This window comes from Formica exsecta, unplaced genomic scaffold (assembly GCF_003651465.1).
Source record: "Formica exsecta isolate Colony F162 unplaced genomic scaffold, ASM365146v1 scaffold826, whole genome shotgun sequence".
NCBI lineage: Eukaryota > Metazoa > Arthropoda > Insecta > Hymenoptera > Formicidae > Formica > Formica exsecta.
The window spans coordinates 846878-869835 of NW_021853596.1; the positions used below are offsets into that span (position 1 = coordinate 846878).

General features: G+C 37.9%; 1 protein-coding gene across 5 annotated transcripts in view; it reads right to left on the minus strand.

Annotated features, from left to right (window-relative positions):
• Positions 1-336: 336 nt before the first annotated feature.
• The window catches only part of LOC115244591 (poly(rC)-binding protein 3), a 105363-nt gene continuing 82741 nt past the window's right edge, over positions 337-22958 (minus strand). For 3 of the 5 annotated variants that reach the window (XM_029822367.1, XM_029822366.1, XM_029822368.1), the window contains 6 exons: positions 22895-22951; positions 22188-22586; positions 21223-21630; positions 13209-13305; positions 12424-12703; positions 6399-9326 (listed from right to left, as the gene is read on the minus strand). In XM_029822367.1, the coding sequence (XP_029678227.1) occupies positions 8945-9326; positions 12424-12703; positions 13209-13305; positions 21223-21630; positions 22188-22586; positions 22895-22951 (1623 nt within the window). In that variant the 3' untranslated portion in view covers positions 6399-8944. Of the gene's footprint in view, positions 4792-6398; positions 9327-12423; positions 12704-13208; positions 13306-21222; positions 21631-22187; positions 22587-22894; positions 22952-22958 lie in introns of those variants that run through there. The other 2 variants (XM_029822370.1, XM_029822369.1) reach the window with 2 other exon arrangements.

A 22958-nucleotide genomic window follows, 5' to 3' on the forward strand; every position in this document is an offset into this window, starting at 1 on the left:
CATATTTCAGTTGTCTAATGAAAGGTGGGTCCTGAATCTTCCCGATTTTTGTCCCGTCTCTCCTCTCTCTTCATCTCGCGTTCGCAAACATTCGTAGAATACATCCACATGCGCTCTTTCTTCCTTTTCCTATCTTCTATCATATATTTTTCAATAATATATAAGTACTCCTTCTCTTTCTCTCTCTCTCTTTCTCTCCGCGAAGTGCCTTAAAAATTGATCCTTAACTACTTACTAATAATCGATTCTAATCACAGCAATTATTTATTGTTGATATACACAATCATACAGCGTCTCTCACTAATTGTTATTTTCATCATTTTTTTTTTCATCGACTTTTTTTTTTAGTCAGAGACAACTTGTCGTTCGAACGATACCGTTGCTCGTGTCGTATATTTTTTTTGCCTTTTTTTCCCTTAGTATAATTACTATGATACGCCGTCATCGTCTACCTATACCGGTGGAGAATAAGGATGCAAGGGTGTTAACGAGGGTGAAGAGGAGGAGATGAGGGTGAGAGGAGTGCCTTGTCGTCACGATGAGAAAAGAGAGAAATACTTCCGTTTCTTTTTTTCGAAATATATAATAACAAACAATTTTCCACACACAATGGCAATATGTGTATATATGTATAAATAATTATAAATAACACAGAGTTAAATCTCTTGAGCCTAATTTAAATGGGTCACCAACAGACTCTCGCGATGTGATCAATCGATGTGCTAAGAAACTCGACGCATTGATCCAAAAATAAACACAATTGGATCCATAGAGAATAATTTCTTTCCTCTTTTCATGGAACAAACAAACGCAGACATGTAAAATGTGGTAGGAGATTTATATCTGTTAACGTCAACTTAATGAAAATATATATATGTATATATTTTTTTTTCTATTACAAGAGATTTAACTAATCAAATTTCTAGTGTAAACGGAAACGTTTTAGCGTTCCATTATTATAGAGATTTCCTAATTGGATAGATCTTTCAAAAGTTGCGATATAAATGATTGTTTCCAATTAAATTTTCCCTAAGAAAGATGAATTTTCCAAATTCATAGTATTATTGAGTTCCACTGAACAACCCAACTGTATCTTGAGCAAACTTGCTCGTATCTTCTTTTTTTTTTTTTTTTTTTGCAGGGAAAGTCGTTCGTGACTCATTCGTTCGGAAAACAAAGTGTGATATAAAGCGCGTATTGCGATTTGAAAAAGATGACGTAAAAGATATCGATGTAATATATATATATAACATGAAAAATCATAGATGCTGATATTACAATTATTTCCAACTAAAAATTCGTTCCATAAATAACAAGATGTTCTGAATACGTAATAAGTATGTACAGTGTGAAAATCATATTTACAACACGCGTCGAGAAAAAAGAAGCAAAAAGATCGCGAAAAATATATTCGATAAAAAAAAAAAAGGGAAATATCGGGAAAAAAACGACTCCACGATATTCCTAACTCGTACAAATATAAAATTAGCACTGATGTAACAACGTTTTTTTTCTTTTCTTTTTTTTTTTTGGAAGAATCAATTTACATATTAAAATTAAAAACGATTCTTACACACGAATTAAGGAAGATATATAAAAGTGATACATACGCGCGAAGACCGTGTAATGATCGTTAATTGAGCTGACACCGGAAGCACAGACTAACAAAGGTATTTTCTTCTCCCTTTTGTTTTATACCCTTTTTAATTTATGTTTGGCACATAATGGAAATTGCCGGCGCAGGATACACCGTGAGATTATAATCGTCCGCGCCATTGCCAATTTTGCACATATACGTATATAGATACGTAAGAGAAATAATAAAGATGAGGATGTGTGAGAAGTGCCGAAATATATATATATATATATAGTAGCCGTACAACTATTTTTGAAATTCCATTATATATATCTCGGCGATTCTCGGTCCGATTTTTAATAACAATCTCTCGATCCAATTTATTCCTCGATAAAAGAGAATCGAACCGAAACTTGGACGCAATAGAAAAAAAATATCCAACGCAGTCCCAAGATCTAATCATTTCGCAATTATGTACAGACTAGTGTGTGTACACATGAACAAATATTCATCTAGAATAAAATAATAATAAAAAGAAGACGTTGCACAATGTCGCGCGCGCGCATTTCTCTTTTCACACACACAGACGAAGTAATAATTTTATTAAATATCAACGATTGTAACACGATTAATATAAATAACACGAAAACGAGAAAAGTCGATAACGATATATAAGTAATAAAAAACATACGTACAAAAAAAAACGCACATATCTACTAAAGACGATAAAAGAATTTTGTCTGCCGTTATATCGGGGCGGCTCTTACGATTCGTAAACCAAACTACAAGCATTGAAGGATAGCGAGGGGGGCTAAAATCCGACAGAGAGGAGGGTAAGATCGTAAGATGAAGGGAGCTGAAATGGATAATGATGATGAAGAGAGGGAAGGATATGCCTCTTGATCGAGTCTGGGCTTGAGCTCGCACCTTTCGCTATTTGTCTCTCTCTCTCTCTCTCTTTCTCTCTTCTAGTTACTTTTATCGTATAATAAATATATATTATGTGTGTATATATATAATATATATCATTATTTATATATTCCACGTAATAATTTCATTTATTCTTTTAACAGAAGCGCGCCCCCGACACCGTCCGCGACGTTCACGTCGGCCTTTTTCGTATTCAATTCGCGACGTTTGTACTCGAGGACGACCGCGTCGAAGACGAGATGGCCGAAAATGCTTGTCGAGGACGGCATCGAGAACGCGCTAGGGAACGCGCGCATCCGCTCGTCCCTTCGCGTTTCCGAGATTTTCCTTAGGGGAAGCGCCAAGCGATCGATGATGCGGGGACACGTTCGCGGTCATTTCTTTTTTTTTTGTTTTTTTTTCTTAAAAAAAAAAAAGAAAAGGAGTATTATACCGACAATTGTTTTGGAATCCAAGATTCGCATGCAAAAGCTACGCAACTACCGTGAAATTTCCGCGCGCGAATTATAATCGTTATTTTCCGACCCTCGACGCTCCGCGAGAGTGATCGCGATCTCGGTTATTTCTGGATTACATGGCGACCACGAGTTGGTATTGTTATCTGTCTGTTAGTCTCGAGATTGGTCACGGATGGGACACGGGAGACCGTGTAAAACAGAGATCGATGATACGAAATGCGAATCGACGACGTGCAAGATCGCGGTTCGATGTCACACATGGATTCCAAGAGGGATCTGCAGGAGGAAGCACGTGATTGAAGATACTCAACGCGTTCCTCGTCTGCCCTAGTATAATCATAAGATTCAGTTTTGGATCCTCAAAGTGTCCTAAACCGCAAAAGAGACCGAGGATATTTCCAGGAAATAATTATCTCAAATCGAAGAGTCTGAAGAGCGGAAACACAATGTGTTCCCGTCTCAGAAATGATTCTATGAGACAAAAGTGCACATGCGGCTGAATTATATTCGGGTTCGTTTTTTTTTTTTTCAAAAAAATTCAAGTCGAGTATCAACGATATCTACGCTCTCTCAGACGTCTCCTTCTTCCGTCATTAATTCATCTTCAGAGGGTATATCTACGTAGGTATCGTCGATCCTTGAATATGGTTATAAATACAAACGAAGATGTTAAGATTGTTATATGAGAGGGGGAATATGCATCGTGTTTCGCATATTGAACGCATTACGTATACGCGAAACAGAATGCACATGTTAATTTACGTTCCCTCTTTATATATGCATCATTTCGTATGCAAAACTACATTTTTTTCACCAGGGAGTACAGAATTTCGGTGTGAAAGTACTTGCTATGGATTCTTTGAACCGCAAGTCAGTCCCCGTGATACTACACGTCGCACTTCCGTTTGCAGTCAGTCCGGAATGAAGCAACTAAGCTCGCGAACCGGTCGCGAAACACGTCGAGACGCGTATATAATTCGCATTTTTGTTTGCTTTTCTTTTTAGAAAAAACTCTAACAATCGGCCTAATATTATTTAGTTGCGCGCGTCATCGCGCAATAGTAATAATTTATAATAATAATAATAAAATTCTCTTTGCGCGTATTTTTTTATCTCTCCCTGTCTCGCGTATCTCGTCTCTTTTTTTTACGTCTTTTTTAAATATAAAAATGAAAACTAACGTATTTATCTTTGGCTTGTTCCCTTTACCAATCGGCGGCAGCTTTTGCGGCTGCGGCGCGTGCATCATTATTTTTTTTTTCTTCTTCTTTTGTTTAAATAACTTTTTTTTTGTACAGTTTTGTACACTCGGGTGTGTCTGTGTACGCGCGTGCGTATCTTCTTCATCTTTCCATGTACATGCTTCCATGTAATCTCTTTAGGATACGTGAATGTGTGTGTATGTGTATGTATATATATGTTTGTTTTGGTGTGTCTTGTTGAATTTTAACGTACACGTCTTGAAGCGCGCACAAATAGACTTCTTTTTGAGTGTCGTGCGAGTGTGTGCTACGTATTGTGTCTCTCTTTCTCTTCCCCTCTTTCTCTCTCTCTCTCTCTTTCCATTTCTCACTGTCGTGTGTCTTGTTTCTTTTTTTTTTCTTTTTTGCAAGTGTATCGATTTGCAAGCTGGTTGAACACAGTGCGTGGCCCAGCCCCGTATACGCCACTGACAGCTTCGCGCGCACCGCGATGCTCCGCGTCCTTTCGACGGCGATAACGACCACGGCAACGCTCCACGTTTAGTGGATCGGCGATTTCACAATGTGGTCCGGCGGGATGAAGTGATACGCGGGCATAGGCACCCCCGATGTCTCCATCGATATCCTGAAACACAGTCAATCGGCCCGTAAGAAACAACACAACGTCCATTCGTATCGTTAATGATTGAGTCTACCGACAAAAGATGAAAGAGAGAGAGAGAGAGAGAAAGAGAGAGAATTTGAATAATTTTATGTCGATCCAATGTATCATTTTACTATACATCAGCTTCAAAAGTTTTAATTGTTATAATTAAATTAATTCTGATATTTTATAGATCTCTTTCTATCTCTCTATCTTCTCGTGTTTATTAGGAAAAAAGTTTTGAATAAAATTTCGATACGTTCCCGCGATACCGGAGGAAAAGACTATAATTAGGCATGGTTGATCTTTTCGTCCGAGTATCAAGTTGTTGTCCAACATGCAACATGTGTAAAAGTATAAAGTACAACGCGCTTGAATCTCTAACGATTCTCTGATTCTCCGTGTGTCGCGTCTTAAATTGCATGCCCGATCTACGAACTTTGTACGAACCATCGCACAGCGAAGCGACATTACAGACACTCGATCTGTGTTTAAAAAATTCGACCTGCAAAATAAAACTGTTACTACCAGATAACGGAAGGCAATGTTATTACAATTTTGATTTATAGAAATCTTATCACGGATCTCCCGCAAGGATTCGGATGGTTGATCATAAAACATCTGGTATAAAAAAATAAAAAATAAAAAAAAATAAATAAAAATAAAAAATAAAAATTTGCGCAAGACGATTGAATAAAAATAAATAAAAAAAAAAAAAGAAAAGAAAAGAATGAGAACTTTACAGCCAACAGGATAAGTCGTTTAACAGGACTACGAAAAGGAACGGATGGTGCTTACCAAAAAACGGGCAGGAGCCTGGGTCAAGTTGGTTGGATGGATACATCTTCTCTCTCTCTCTCTCTCTTTCTCTCTCTCTCTCTCTACATCTCGCTTTCGAATTTCTCTCCGAATCTTGATTACATTTAATAGTGAGACATATACATATATATGGGCCTTGTACTAGTGGCTCGTATTCTCAACATACATTGAGCGTTGAAAGTAACTGAATACGATCTTGAATTCAATCTGTCGTGATTGATACAAATGTAGCGTAAAAATAGCGCTAAATGTACTAGAATACGGCCAATTACGTAATATATACATAGAGAAAAATTTTATCTGGCACATCGATTTCTTTTGAAACGTGACTACTAATAGCAAAATAAAAAAAATAAAAAGAAAAATGAGTGGCTGATGAAGCCATGCTTGTGTCGCATTTTTACAACAAATGAGATATCTTCATGTGCAGAATATCCCTATGTAATCGATTCAAAAATATGTAATATGTAATCTTATAATTATTATCAAAACTGAACGATATATCTCTTTGGTTGTCTCTTTAATTATAAGAGAAAAAGACTCAAGAGATGTCGTATTTGAAAGAAGGTACTAATAAAACGTTCAGGTGCCGTGAAAGTGGTCGCGCAATATATTGGAGATTTCATTTCCAATCATTTAAGACTTGTTGTTTCTTCTACAAAACAAAAGTTTTTGAAAAACAAACGTTTCGCGTTATTAATTTTCCGATATAAAACACCGTCGTAGACCAATACGTACATTGCGGGACCTCATTCGCGGGGAACGCCAAATTTCTGTTTATTCGGTATTGTATTTTCTCTTACTCTCTATTAAACACGCCTAGCTTTATTTAACAAGATGATACAGGACACAAAGCTAAAGTCTGATAGTTAAGCATTATAAGCTCTGCGACATTGTTATAGAAACTAATGTACAGTTGAAGATTATTTGCTTGTAAGATTCTATGCATGATGATGTAGAAATACCAGGCGTAGCGATGCGCGATAGCTCTCCCCTTAAACTAATCGAATATTCCAACAGAGAAATTTAGATTTTCATTTACTATTCCAAGTATATTCTTGTCTAATTATTATCAACAATCATTTAATTATTCTCTCACTCGTTTAATTATTACTGACGATTAGCAATAGTCTTCATAGAAAAAACAATCGGATGGAGCAATTGTGAAGTTCTGATAATTATATCAAATTTTCAACATGTTTCGACTTTGCGCCTGCATTTAAAACGGACTTCTTAATTTCTACGCATCGCTGCACTTGATACAACTACGGAGCTCTGCGTATTCTTTGATGCATCGTCGATCCCTCTCGCGATTTTTCCTTTCTTTTGAACCGCGAACAGTCGCTTAGCGTCGGAGTTTATTATTGTCTCAAGAAAGAAACGGAACGAAACGATACAATTTAAAATGGAGAAAAACGCAATGAAGATATCTCGCGATCATGGCGACGGTCGATTTGAGCGGAATAAACGTTTTTTTCTGCGAACAAAATAAATTTCCCAGAATTCCATGTGTTCCGAATAAACCGTGACCACGATAAGTGAGATACTTGTGATTACGCGATTGTTTATCTTCTGATCGGTTACTACTTGCAAATACACATGTTGTCTCGCTATGAACTAGGATTGAGCACATAAACACTTATCTTGGCGACTTCGAATCTTATCGATCGCTTATCAACGATCAGACACGCATCTCGAACGGCTGGAAAGTTTCCTTCCCTTTTTTTCTTTTCCCCGCAATTGCTTAGATCTAGATCTAGCTGATCAAACGTTTTTTTGCGACTAGATGATTTCGGTTTCACGTATTTTCTTTCCATTATTTTTTTTTTATTACTTACAGAACAGTAGATTAACAAGACGATTGAGTTACTGTGGAGTTAGAAATCTGATTGTGTCTTTAGTGTATATATATTTATGTAGCGTTTTATTTTAGTTTGATTTCACAAAAAACGTAATTTACACGCGAATCCGTGCAGACCTCGCTTGTCTCGCGTGCACAGATGCATAAGAATTAAGTGTAATTACTGTTACAACAATACAACCACTATGTGTGTACAGCTTGATTGAATATTTCGAATAGCGATGATCGGTTATACGTATAATGCTTCGCAAAATTCTTCATGCTCGTACTGTAATAAATTTCTCCCGATCGCTTTCTCGGTTGCAGATCGTTCTTTTTTCTTGTTTTTCTTTTTTTTTTAATAAGAAAGAAGACTGCAAAAGTCATTCAAAACACGTTACATGATGTGGTGCATCCTTTCAACATGATTTATGAAGAATGGTAAACACATGATTCAAGATGATTTCTTTCACGCATCTTCCCTTCCACTTCTCTATGTGCTTTTCATCACACACACTGTGATCACGCGCGCAAAACTTTCTTTTTTTTTTATCTATCGATAGAATTTCTATCTACTACGAGAAAAAAAATCACATCGGAATAGCTACACTAGAATAAGAGTTCTTGCTTCAAACAGTAATCAATTATAATTAATAATAATATTGTAATAAAGTCATAATTACGATAATATAATTATAATAATTATAGATTTATATATATTTTTATATCAAAAAAGGCTGTCTTTGCGACGGTGCATGAGCGAACGCGTCCTCCGAGTGTTCCTACCAAAAATCGCTTGTACAAAATAAAACGCAAATGTCGAATAAAATTTTATTTACGGTATAATCGTAAAGAATATCAAGAAAATTTATCATTAATGATTTTCGTTATATTTTTCGTTACTTGTACAATCAGTCTTTACGCGACCCCATCAATCTCGGAGGGCGTGTCACGATAGTATATGTTGCCAAGACTTAGCATCGGATCATATACGTGGCTTTTAAAAACACAAGAAATTCCAAAATCTTCACCAATCCTCTTTTCTCCCCAACCAAAGATAACATAAACAGAGAAAAAAACAAATTAAAAAATTCTATAAAATGTTTCCGCACAGTGATATTCAGGAGAAACTCAATCATGAATACGAGTAAGTGGAGCATCCTCGTTATTTTTCCAACAAATCTATCATTGATGATAATCAATAATTTTTCGCCAAAAAATGATTTTCTTCGATTATGCGTCGACTTATACCCATGTAGAAAAAAAATTATATTCGTTTTCTTATTTTAACAATTATTTTAATAACAAAAACAACGAGTGTCGATCCTTCGCCAAGTCTTCATACTCGCTACCCTGGCGTCCGTACGCACATTTAACTTCAATGTTATACAAGTACTCGCTATGTATAGATGTAGATGTGTGTAGTGTTTTTCCCATTGTAACACATCATTCCGCCGCTTTTTCCGGTCCGTTTGTTCAGTAAGGATTGTACTTGGTACGCTCGGACTTGAACTTGCCGCTGTCGGTCGGGCCTGGTGCGCCCGGGCTACGAAGCCTCGGCGTAAAGGTCTTGTGCGATCGGTGCACGCCGGTGGTCTGGACCGGAAGCGCGGATGCAGCCGCGCCAGCAGCACCACCTAGCAATTCCGTGAGTCCGCCGAGGGCGGTCAGGCTAGATAGGGCGTTGAGGGCGCCTGGCTTGCTTAGCAGCTGAGCCAAGGGGATGGCGCTGGCCAAAGGAGAGGCAGTGGTAGTGGTAGTAGAGGGGGAAGCACTGGCCCCGGATGCTCCGGGAGTGGTACCGCTGCCAGGGGTTTGGGTATTTTGGGCCTCTAGGTTAGCTTTCTGCAGTTCGACACTGGGGAAAAGACACAAAATGTAAAAAGGTGAGGGCGGGAACGTTCCTCGTAAAATAGTGTCAAAGAGATTTAAAAAAAAATAAAGAAGAAAAACATAAGAGATGATAAAAAGTAAAGAAGAGAAATGTAAAATAGTAGTAATAGTAATAGTAGTAGCAGTAGTAGTAGGAGTAGAGTAGTAACAGTAAAAGTAATAGTAGAAGTAGCGGTAATAGTAATAATAGTAGTAGTAGTAGCTGTCGCGAAGAGTTATTGAACAAGGCGACGTAAAAAAAAAAAAGAAAAACTATCAGAAAGAAGATAAATTAAATCACAAATTGTAGGCTTAGAGAGTTACGCCAGAGAGTGCTCTGTGGAGCGTGATTATCACGTACACCGGCTACGTGGTTCGTGGGGAGATTTTTGTTTTAATCAGGCCGCATTTAGATCCTAATGTTCGGGTTCGTAATGGACATCGGTTGACTCGCGTCGTGATTTGCGCCGACTAAGGCATCGACGAACGAGTCAAACGTGTCCGTAGGACGAGAACACCGAACACATCGGGACACGGTCGAAATGCGTCCTAGATCGCGCGACAAGGATGCATACGAAGAAGAAGATAAATACACGCGTTCGCCAATCTACTTTCAGAATAGTATACAGTAAATTCTGCAAATGTGTCACATCTACCATACTAATAGTAGATTTGCGAACGATGCGACTTTATCCCTAGGTGTAACGGGCTCATGGTTCGTTGTACAGGCAAGGACACCAATTTAGAGGATATTTGCATCTTTCGTGAATTCGTCATACTAGGATAATCGGTCCCTGCGTCAGTAGAACAAACCATAGCTTCGTGTTTTTTTTTTATAGAAAAGATAGAAAATCAAAGTAAACCAGACGCAACGATATGCATTCTGCCATATTAAGCTCTACTATTGATAAGACAAGATCGCGAGATTGCACAACGTGCGCTTTATCGTACACATTTTGAATACGAGATGAAATAGATGGCAGAGTGCAGATCTTGGCTCCGATGGGAGTGCTGGGATATACGATACGTAATAAATACGATGATAAAGTTAACGGGTAAAAATACAGAAATATCAAGAGATGACGAATATATACGGTATCGCTATTTATATGCAGTAGTAAAATGTGAGTGGCAATCTGGAATAAAATATAATGGATTATAATTATAACGTGAGGGATATATGAAAAAGTGTGTGTCGATCCGCGGCTTTGAATTGTACATTCGGCTGATGCTGGTGGTCTTACGCGTGGCGCGCGGACTTTATTTCGTTGTCCTCGAATCTGCGATCCAACGATTACACACGTTAGTACCGTTCACCATTCTAATGTCGCTTTGATGGAAATAGATTAGTCCCATAGCGTGTAATTAAAAAAAAAAACACAAATAAAAGAAAAACATTGACTCGAACACCGATCAATGAACATTTAGCGATGACAACAGCGATGAAGCGTATAATTAAAATGTAAAGATTACTACGACAAGGTTCCTGGCAAGGACGAGAAAAATTCTTTTTCACGTTTATCGCATAAATAAAGGCACCATTTTTGTATAATGCATATAATGCACGTGACATGTCAAGTGCTAGAAAGATGCTCGCACTAAAAATAATTGTACGGTTTTTTTTGTGAATTAAAAAAACGAAATTACAAGCGTAAATGTTAAGCTAGTCGTCCATTACCGGGAGCCTGTCTCTCAAACTAGAAAGAAAACCGTGTCGTTAAAAACCGAATCGAAAAAGGAGGAACTGTGATGCGTTTGTTTGGGACTGATTTCAGGATTGATTGTCACTAACGAGCGACAGTCCTCGTGTACATCTTTCTTTTTTTACTATGTTTTTCAGTCGGTAAGTTTATTTTTGCTTGAAAGGACAGCCAGCGACATGGGAACAGATGTTGAGCGGAGTTGTGTCTGCAGGATACTCGGGGTGGTACTGGACCTGGAAGACAGGACCTGGAAATAAAGGATTAAGATCTCCTCTTCCTCATCTCGTGTGGCTCGATGTGTAGTTGTCTTCCAGGCAATCTGCATCTACGCGAGCGCCTTCTCTGAAATCGTAGCCGTCGATGCCTCGACGTCGTCTCGTCCCGCATCTTTACCTTATGTCTATCTTACGATCTGTGATCGCTGTAAACTGAGGTGGCGTTACATGACGATACTTTTCATTATTCATCATGATTATTATTTTCATTATTCATCTCATGAATGATCTCGAAAAATTATCGTTTTATAGTCTCATCAACGGACTATGCGCGCACATTCTACAGTGATATTTTCTTCAGAGTAATGCCACCTCTTTTATAACATTTCTCACGGCCACACGCAGAAACGACTTTTTTCCTGTTATAGATTCTCCTTTTAGGAACACAGTAATCTTCTTTAATATTCGTATTTATATTTCATTTGTTTAAATTATAAAATTTTATACGATTTTGAATGAAACCATTTCTTTACGTGGACACAATTAAAGTTACCATTTATTCTTAAAGTCTTATCTTTGATTTTATTCTCATTTATAGTTTGCAACACATCCATGCGAGAACCTAATGGGTAAAGAAAAATGAAAGTCGTCTATACGCGGGTTGCCGTGAACAGGGGTAGCAACGATGATGATGGAAGATGTCGCGAGGGGGGTGCCGATTCGACTATCCCTTACATAGTCTCACCATTAAGACACCAAAAGTGAGGCGACAAGTTGCATGAGGAACGAGTAATACAAACAGGCGAATCGGCGAGTCTCAATTATGAGGCATAGGGGAAGGAGGGCAACAAGAAAACTTTATACCGGCGCACTATTTTATCCGGTGAGCGGAAGAGATACGGGAAAAAAAAAGAAATAAAAAAAAAGATCAAGGGAAATGCATATCGCGATCCACTGCAAAACGTAGCCGGGACGAGTTTGACAGCTTCTAATTGGAAATGGAATTTGAGACACCGAATGCCGAACCTCGGGCGAACCTTGGGGGGACAGGAGTGTGGCTTCTCCCTCCTTTTCCCCATCCGGTCCGGGTTCCTAAGGTTGACCTTCGGTTAACTGGCGAGCCTGAGGAAGTAGCGTACAGGCTCCTCCGCGCGATGGTACTCACCTCATATTGATGAGATACTGTGCTAACGCTACGGCGTCCGGATTCCCGGTTATGGTGATGGTGCGGTCCGTTGCTCCGCCCTCCCTCTCCTCGCAGTTGCTGATTCTGATCATGGCGCCCGAGATCTGACGGATCTCTGCGATTTTGGTACCGCCCTTCCCGATGATGCAACCGATCAACTCGTTTGGCACGGTCATCTCATGCGTCTGATTGTTCGCCGCCGGTTGCTGCCTGTTCGTATTGCTCGTACGCAGCTGGCTCCCGGCCAATGCGGCTAATGCTACAATCATTGCACAAATGTTAGAAAAGTTTCGGCATGACCGTAAAATATGGAGAGAAATTGCCTCTTGTAAAAACAAATATTTGAAAAAGTAGAGCAGAGGTAGATTTCTCTTATATGATAATTCAACAATTTCCCTAAGACTGCTCTCATACATTAATTTGCGTTAGTTGAAATTCATTGATATTTACAGTTCCAATCTTTTTCCATCTCTACCTACTTTATTCAATTGTCTTTTTAATTAAGCTTAATTGTTAAAAGAAAACAAATTGATAACAAAAAGCAGAATAAAGAAATTTATTAATTTAAATATATTTAGATTTGCCTTTTTATGAAAATATTGAAAATTAAAAAGCTTGCAGTGATTTAATATACGTATCGCGATAAAATATATAAATATAAAACAAGAATATCTTTTAATGTTTTCTACACAAGCTTTATTGCGACAGGGAGGATAACACATTGACTTGTCCATCTATGATTTCTCGACGTTGTATTTGCTTACCTGCTGGGTTAAGACCACCTGTGTTCGCTGGTGTTGCGAGACCTCCAAGACCCAAGGCTGCCAGTCCAGCCAAAGGATTGCTGCCTAGTTTGCCCATCTGTAACAACGACGATGCGATCCATCGTTCAGAAATAGGTGCCGCGGGTAAAGAACGAGCAATAATCACTCGGGGTGTGCGCTTTACAAAGGAGAGGGTTTACGACGATGACATCGAAAAAGTAATATATCTATGTTCTTTGAACCTGTGTCCGCTACCTCGCGCGTCACACACTCGAGGATCTTCGATCGCGATCAAGAATTCTTATCGTTAGCTCAGGGGCAGGCTCACCGAGAGAGATCACTCAGATTCTACAACACGAGGGAGAAAGGAGAAGGGGCACGCGCAGTTGACGACGATTCGTGTTCATCATCTCCGATACTTATCGCCGCGCGAAACTCTCAGCCTTCATCGTCTCGCGGTCTCCGCGACAGACGGTAATCGATCAATCGTCCCGACTTCCTAGGACCGGTCCGACAGCTTACTAACACGAGCTCTACGATGGCCATTTGTATGCGAGCATATCGTTTCCAAAGATATTCAACCCAGAGCAAATGTTTCAACGTGGCAAAGTTTAAAGCATTATTAAAATTTGTATTTTACAATCTTTTTGTCAATAAATTCTCGCTGTAATTAATCCGTGAGGAATTGAGGAAAGATAGCTTGAGATCAAATTGGTAAAGGACAGAAGAGATTCTGATACTAAATAATATCTAAAGAAAATTGTTATTAAAACTTCTGTCTTCTCTCTGCAACCATATTAAATTATGATACCGAAGCGGGAAATCATATAAATTTTTTTCTGTCATTGAAGGATCAAGAATGCTAAACAAGAATATTATTACTCAATTTTCAAATATTTTGTATCCGCGCACGATTTATTTCAGTTTAACTTTGTTTTTGAATCCGTATAATATTTTATAAATGTCCGCCAGATTTTCTTGCTCTCGATGTCATACATAAAACATCGCTCTGAGCAGTCTCAAATATTCCCGCGTGTCTATCGCAAAGATATAAAAATTGGCACGTCTTTGAAATGGATTAGCGATATTTTATATATGACATTTATGTCTTGGCAAGTTTTTCTGGATTGGACGAAGAGCATGCAATCATAAAATCGTAAAATGGCGATCGACGAGATCGGGCTAGTGGACCGTGTTGCGTTACTTCGAAAATCGTGGCAGAAATCACTTAGAAATAGCTTGATAAGGGGTGCGGGGGCTTTCAGAAATTACAGAAAGAGAGAGCGAACGAGACGGAGAGAGAGGAAGGATGCGTATCCTTGCACTCTCATTGTGTGATACTGTTAAACCGCTCGTGAAAATAATCGCGATAATTCTCTTCCGACCGTTTCCACATTATACACGATGTACTTACACGATATTTGATATTTTTTTATTATTTGCACCGCGCTTTATCGGGTATAATTTGCTGCCATTTTATGAACGATACGATTACCGTAATTGTGTAGTCATTATTAATTGTGTAATTAAAAATTGACAAAATCATCCAATTAGCTATTTTAGCATCTTGAACTCATGTTAATCATTTTAATTTGCTGCAATAATTATCTCCTAAATATTACAATAAGTTGATTGTTTAAAGAAAAAATTTATAAATAAAAGTTTAAAGAATAATTGTGTATATCTGCTAATTATATAATAATAATAATATTTTTTTATCTTTACTCTTCTTAAAAAAAACGAAATGAAAAGTGAGTGGGAAGGAATGGGAAATGCAGATAGGTACATTGTGCCCTTACACGAATGATAAACTTCATTCTCTATCACAATGTCGTTATCTAAACTAATTTATGTGCACAATTTCTAACATACAGCGTGTTGCACTGTATATATAAAATTATATATAAAATACACGCGTTTGTGTCTGATATATACAATCTGATATATTATCCATTAAGCAAGATTATATCTTTTGTCATAACACATCTAGAATATAAAGATATGTATATATATGCAGAATATCTGAATATATTAATACACATTAATAAATGTTAATAAAAAAAATATTTCATATATATTTTAATATATTATATATTCGTTGAATTGTTCAATCATTAGTCATACATATTTCCAATGATAATCAATAAGTTCTCTGAAAAATATTAATGTAGGTCTGGATTCACGAATGTGCAAACGCTTCTCTCATAGACAACCGTCTCGATATGATTTCTAATATACCTAAATGGTGGAAACGTAATGTTACAGGGCAGCCCACCCTTACGCGAACTCGTCGCTGACTCTTAGCTAAAAAAGTGCCGGAAGCCATGCTGTACTAAACAGGATGCCGAAGGAACAATGGGCAACTCAGGATGAAGGCGAAGAAACGAACAAAACGTAGCTCGACAGTCTGACAAGAGCGATATTAATGTATGTATTGTGTCTGCGTGTGTGCGAGCGTGTCTGTGTGCATTTATGTCCGGATATGTGTGTGTGGAGAAGATTTTTCATTTCTCTTCTTTCACACACATTTATTTCTCACATAGTTGAAATGAAACACAAGCTCACGAATATGTAAATAGCCGTAGTTGATTCTTCAGATAGATTAGTACATTGTTAATAATTTTTTCTGCAAACTTTACTATAGCTAGTTTTAAAAAATTATTTCTTTTTTCAAAATATTTTTTTAATCTCTCGAAACAATGAAATATTTCGAAATCAGTATATCTTATGCATTTATGCAAAATTTAATTTTGTAAAGCCCTTTGTATATTTCCAACTATTTAAAATTCAAAAAATACAAACATAGATACATAAGTATGGCATTCTTTTTAGTATAATAATTAGTATCTGTCGAGAGAAAGTTCGCGTTGATTCCTAGACAAACAATATATTTCGTGTAAGTCATTTTAAATCTACCAAAGAAATCAAAATGATAATCTTTTCAATGTGTATATATTTTCAATACATGTAGCTAAATAAAAATTTCATAAGAATTCAAAGTGTCGATTAATTGTATTCAACTAGGAGCGAGAAATAAACATTAGAATCTAAATGAGTGCGTAAATACGTTTGCAGTTTCTTTCTCCTGAGTTTTTCTCTTTCTTTTAAGGGAAATTTGATCGTCATTGTTATTGGAAAAGGAAAGTCAGTTTTCAGGAGAACGGGAAACTTTTCTTGTAAGAGAAACCGTGTGAGATAAAAATAGAAACATAAAATCGGTGTACAAAAACAAAAGCGAAGTAGTATGTAGTAATCGTGTACTGTAAGCCGTAGAGTTTATATCAAGCAGACTGGAAAACTGAGAAAGAGTATTAAAGATGGGATCGTAAAAGAGAGTAGATATAAAGCGCAATAGAATAATAATAATATACCTAGGTAATCTACCTCTTTTCGTGCCACGCATGCATATATCTGTTCGTTTGTGATTTTGTCGTAAGTAGATTATTCTCATCGAACTTTTGCCGATCAAACCGCCCTTTCAGCCACGTCTCTCGAAGTCACCGAGATAAGAAGAGCGATCGCGAACAGGAAGAAAGAGGAAGAGAGAAAAAAAAACAGAACCGTGGTCAAGACGCAATATAGTATCCGAAAAGACAATGGGAGATATTATGTATTATGCTATGAAAACGCGTATTTCTTTCTATCTCGCGTTCGTTTTGTTTTATTTCCGGGTAGCAAATCGGACTCGAGGAAGTCGGGTTCCATGTCGGTCGTCGGTCGTTGAAAAGCGCACAGAAAGAGGAGATAGGACAGAAGGTGAGACGCGACGATAACGTCATCCTGATAATGCCTTGTCAAAACATTCACATGGATTTCGATTTCGAAAATTTCGCCGCGCAAGAAATCTGGTTTGAATATTGAGTTACGATTTTCTGTTGTGAAAAATCCTCCTTAGCTAATATTAGCATAAATCGATAAAATGGAGGAGCGTTAAACAAAAACAATTATTTCAATCGACTTGCGATGTAATATCATACAAAATTTAATTGTATACATTTCGTTAAAAGAAAAACTTATTTCAGAACCATTTTCATCCCGATTGAAAAGGAGTTTGAATTTAAATCCGATAATTTGATATTCATTCGTCCGAATGTGACGAATCAGACATAACTTTACAACATTTTTTTACCAAACTAAAAAACACCACTCAAAAAAATGTCTTGCTGATATAGGTAGATTTCTAGGTGTCGCAACAAAAATTTATCGCTATTTTTTGTATCTGTTAGAATATTGTCTGTTACATATAGAATTTATAGCAGCAACATTCTAATAATATCTTCTAGAAAATTTAGGTCCCATTGCCAAATGTTAATCACTGCATTGGATAAATATGAGTTTCGATACTACAGCTAGAACGATCTTTGTGAGAAATATAACTGCCAATTATAACTGCAGCATCGAAAAATTGAGAGAAATTGTTTAAAAGAGCTAGATAGATTGGGCGCGTTATACAAATATGTTAGATGTGAGGATTATATATTCATTTGTTTCTTGCCGCTAATCTTTTCTGTGTACCACAGCCAAACTTTATAACAAGTATGATTGGCCTTAACATGGATAGGCGCCACAGAAAAACATTCTTTCTAAATTTCACAAACAGTTCAGATATAAATTCTGTCTCTGTCACTTAGATTGATTAAATGCGAATCATATGCGATATCACAGTATTTGCTAATCATTTATGTACCTCAGTTTTAATTTTGCGCACCCAGAAAATTTTTGCTGTAGTTGCAATACCACTTTTTTGAGTGACTAATATAGCAGAAAAGAACTTATAACTGAAAAAATACAGCACAAGTATATTCGAAAACTGAATAAAGTCTCCTGTCGTTCCTTTTCTCGGTCGAATTGATCGTACGGGCATTTTTTATCAAGTTGACGTTTCATGGCGTTTCTGCCGATCGATCGGCCGGACGAGTGGATTTTTCAGAGCACCATCACTGATGGCTCGAAATTATAATGTCGACTTATTTGACGAGATATCGATTTGGCCTCCTCATCGATCATTCGAACCATTCGTCGAGACCTGTAGCGATAACTTGGGACCTTCTGTATATGTCTCTCTCTCTCTCTCTCTCTCTGACCGAATCCAACGACAAGCCATGACGAATCTATTGTGCGATTCGTGAGCAAGCATTCATGCTAAGCAGACTCGATCGTTTGACGCGCGAGACTCGGACCAAATCTGTATATTTTGCCTTCAAAAATTCCTCCCGAGAGCGCTTCTGCCGCTCTCAGACGATGATCGTATCAACAACAAAGCCAGATTACTGCATTTGCTCGATGCAATCAATCTGTATCAGATACAAACGATAGAGATCGATTAACTCTAGGATGCATATCCTGTATTTTTTTCTCATCTAAAAGTATACGTAAGTCCTATAATATATAAAAGAATGAAACAGTCAATACGATCATCAGTGGAACGGTGTAAATGCAACGTTTAAATGCACGACGAAAACTTCCAGATACCAAGTTGCAAATTAATAGATTTGAAATCGCAATATATCATATATATGCCAATAAAAAAAAACACGACAACTGATTAATTGCTAATATTAAAATGAGATAGATAAAAAATTAATTTCTAGAATCCAAAATTAGTCTAGATAAAATTATAAATATATATATATATATATTGAGAATCAACAAAAATCAATAAAATTCATATTGTTATTAAGTTCTAACTATTCATTAAAATTAAATGTAAATACGGCATGCTAAAGTCAATTGCCAGATAAATCTCCATAATGATAAGTGAGACATCGATCGGGATACGGAACGCTAAAAATTCTCTCTGCGTTCAACATGGTATCAGAGTTTATATCGTGTCGTGCAAACGCACTCCATGGCATGCATCGTTGAATTTCTTTATGCACTTGTGAAAAATACGATAAGCAAATTTTAAGGTGATCAATCCACTACCCAAAACCGCAAGCATATTATGGGAAGAGATACGTGTACGCAGGCTCGGATCGAACTTGTTAGAAGCGTCTCTCGGTAAACGTTTAAAACTTAGAAAGAAAGAAAAAGATAATTCAGAAAGAGAGAAAAAAGCATGCACGTAACGACACGTGCGGATCACATGAAAAGCAAAGCTGGCAAACTTTTCGCGCGACTTCGTTGAAATCGTAAAATTATCGAAAGACATTTTTTTTCGAGAATGCGAAAGAGAGATCAGCTTTTCGCGATCACCGAAATGTGACATTCGCAGAGAAACATTGATTAATTAAAAAAGATCGCAAATCCACTGCTATATTTTTGACAAGAGAAATCTTTTCAAAGTGGCCGGATGGCAAAGCAATTCTTGACAGAAAAAAAAAAAAAAAATACACACATTGAGAGACTCGCTATTAAATATAATTACAGCACGTGTGCTTTATCTAATTCCGCGATGTTTAATCAGATGTTTTCGCGCAGTCGAAGTCACGCGATTAGAAAATGTTTGAAGGTATATACGGTCCGAGCTAATTGTACGACAGGATCCTCTATCGTTCTTCTCGCAGTTGACAACAACTTGCAAGATGTTTCGATACAAATATTCCTGGATAAGAAACTCGGAACCGTACGGAGGAGTATCGAGCAGAAAGCCAAGATGTTGATGCATATACGCGGAAACGGGAAGGAACACAAGGGATAGCAAAGAGCTTCAAAAGGAGGGGACCAGGTGTGGTTCTAGACAATAGTGAGATATAAATATATTATGAGCTTTCACGCGGCATTCGGCAGAAATTGGAACGATTTTAAATTTAGAGTTACGTCGGTCGTAAATTCTGTCAACCATATATTGTAACCGCATCGTTGTTTATTGTTTCGTGCTCTACGCGAAATAATCGTAAATGCCAGGAGGACTCGCCAAAGAGTTACTTTGATGCGTCTCGACATCGTCTCGCGATTCCTCACAAAGATTCCTCAATCGGGAATTCACTGCAAATATATAATATAGAATACGTAGAAAAAAAAGGATGAAACATCTTAGCGCGATTGATTTTTGAATCCACGTGGAATATGAAAGTTAAATTATGTATGTATATCGATCGTGAATAGGCGGTGGATAAATGCAAATTACTATGCATACTTTACTTAAATCGTCTCCTTCCGACATAATCTTCTGAAATAACGTTCAACCGTTTGAATTTCAAATTGAAAATTCGTATTAATCTTGATTTAATAATACTTGAACTTGTGCAATTCTCAGAAAATTTTCTATTATAGCCAGTACGATATACTATTCACATTGTTCAATCTAATACACATTGCTTTAATGATATTATATTGCAGAGAAAAAGAAAAAAAACTTAAACGCGGATTAAATAAACATCAACCAATCACAAACAATAACAACTCTGAATTTTTTAAAGATGCCAGCCTATAATCTAAACCGCTGTTTAGTCGCTGTCACAATAAACGAGTAACTGCACGGTTGATCATTCGTTAATATAAAATCTAAAATTTCTCATCTCGAAATTGCTAAGCTAACCGCAAAGCAATTCTACTAATGCCGTGAACGAGCGTTGCTTCACCGCACGAGTAATTTCTTTTAACTACCCTATGAAAAAAAAAGAAACAACAAATATTAAAATAAAATATTGAAAATAGATGATGAATTTGTATAGCTGCGATATAAAATATTAAACGTTTCAATTGATTGTTTAAATTACTAATTGTTTCGATATTAAGCCGATCAAGTTTTTAGATATACTTTGCTAAAGAGAAGGATGTATCTTTTTCCCAGAAACATCTGATTTTTTTCGTAATCGTTTCAATTTCAAACCATCTGCCATCGTCGAGCTGAAATTTGTCTCGATATACATCAAGGATCGTGTACAGTGAGGGGACACTGAACAGGAGGTGTTGTATCAATTTTCTTCGGACAAGTGGACAACGGAAAAATCCATCGTATGTATATATTATTCGGGGAGATATGGCAGTGGTAGCCGGGGGAAGGGGGTGTTATCGTGTGGTCGAGAAAAGGTATGGGGTGAGGATGGATCACGAAAAACAAAAGACTTACGGCGTCTGCCACGAGGTGTGCGGGCGGGAGGGCTGCCTGCAAGTGTCCACTCTTCAGCAGGGGGTCGGCGAGGCCTGCCACGCTGGCGTGTAAGGGGCTCGGATGGAGAGGATGATGTGGGGTTGTAAGGTGGGCCGTGGATAGGAGCGGGTGCCCGTGAGAAGCGGCGAAGGCCGAGGACGAGGGGTGGTGAGCCGCGAAGGGCGAGGTCGCCAAAGTTTGGGTATTCAGCGAGGGCGGGGCGGGCCCGGCAGCGGGCGCGGGCAATGGTAATACTGTACTTACGTCCGAGTGGGCGGGCACCGCGTAATTACCCTGGATGGTGTAGGCTTGCCCACCAGCCAGGATCACTGGCCCACCGACTTGGGGTTTGGGGCGATAAGGGATCGTGGCACCTTTAGGAGGGGACTGAAACAGAAAGAAACACACGCACGAGTGCGAATACACCGATCGAGCCATTACAGGTTTGGTACGGCGTCTAACGTTAACAAAGAATGGCCCTTTTACCGTATTAAAGTCCAGAATGATGTATCAATTTGCGTTCAGAAAAAGTTCAAAAAGTTGCTTCATAGTCGAGAAGCTTGTAAATAATTTAAATGTAGTAAAAATTTGTTGTATGCTAGTACTATCTTATCCTGGACTTTACTAGATTGATCTAGTTCATCATAGTTCGACACAACACTGTAAATTATTCAAACCCGTGCACGTCCAAAGTTGAATCGATTATAGTATGCTAAATATATTCAAATCTTGATACCATTGCAGTTGCTATCTGTCATTAATAAACATGTAAGGAATTTTATAGATACATTTTGAATATTCGAATTAATGACACTCTGAATGATTCTACAAATATGGAGTATTTCTGACTATTAGTCGCTCCAGAAAGTAACTTTTATAAAAACAATTTGATTCCAAAGTACGAACTATGACGAAACTAGAATGGTCGGGCTATGTATACGTACCTCTAGCATAACGCAGCAGATATGATATATGCACTGCGTGATCGCCTCGCTGGTACCGGATATGGTTACTGCGCGTTCCGTCGAATTAGGCAGCATCTCGGAAGCGACTTGGATGGAGGCACCGGTGACCTCCCGAATCTCCTTGATCTTAGAACCACCCTTGCCGATCAAAGAACCGCATTGCGAAGCGGGGACGATCAGTCTGAGCGTGATTGGTGGCCTCGACACACCGCCGCCACCGCCGGCACCGCCACCTTGCATGTCGTGGAATTGGGAACACCATTCCTCAAACTTCTTGCATATCAGCGTGAATGCCTTGAAGATCGAGTTCGTCGGCCCGGTGACGGTCACTATTCGCTCCGGGCAGGAACCGTCGGAGATGTTGATTTTCGCGCCAGACTGCGAATCGAAAAAAGAATATTATCGATCATATATATAAAATAAATTACTTTTTGGTTTCGTATATTACAATAGATAATCAATGTCTATTATTTTAAGAGATTAAATTAGTGTAGAGATGAGCAGAAAACAGACTTGAGAGAGATGTGCAAATTTATTTGTCTTTAATATCTGAAAATCCGACTGCTAGAATAATAATTTGCATGCTTTCGTGCAGAGTATTATCTTTTGACATGGCATTATACACGTGACTCTTATTTTTTCTCGTCAAAAGACACATGCACAACAAGAATGTAATTGATACTTGCCTCCTCGCGGAACCTCTTGACGATCTCTCCTTTTTTCCCGATAATGCTACCAACTTCCTGTAAT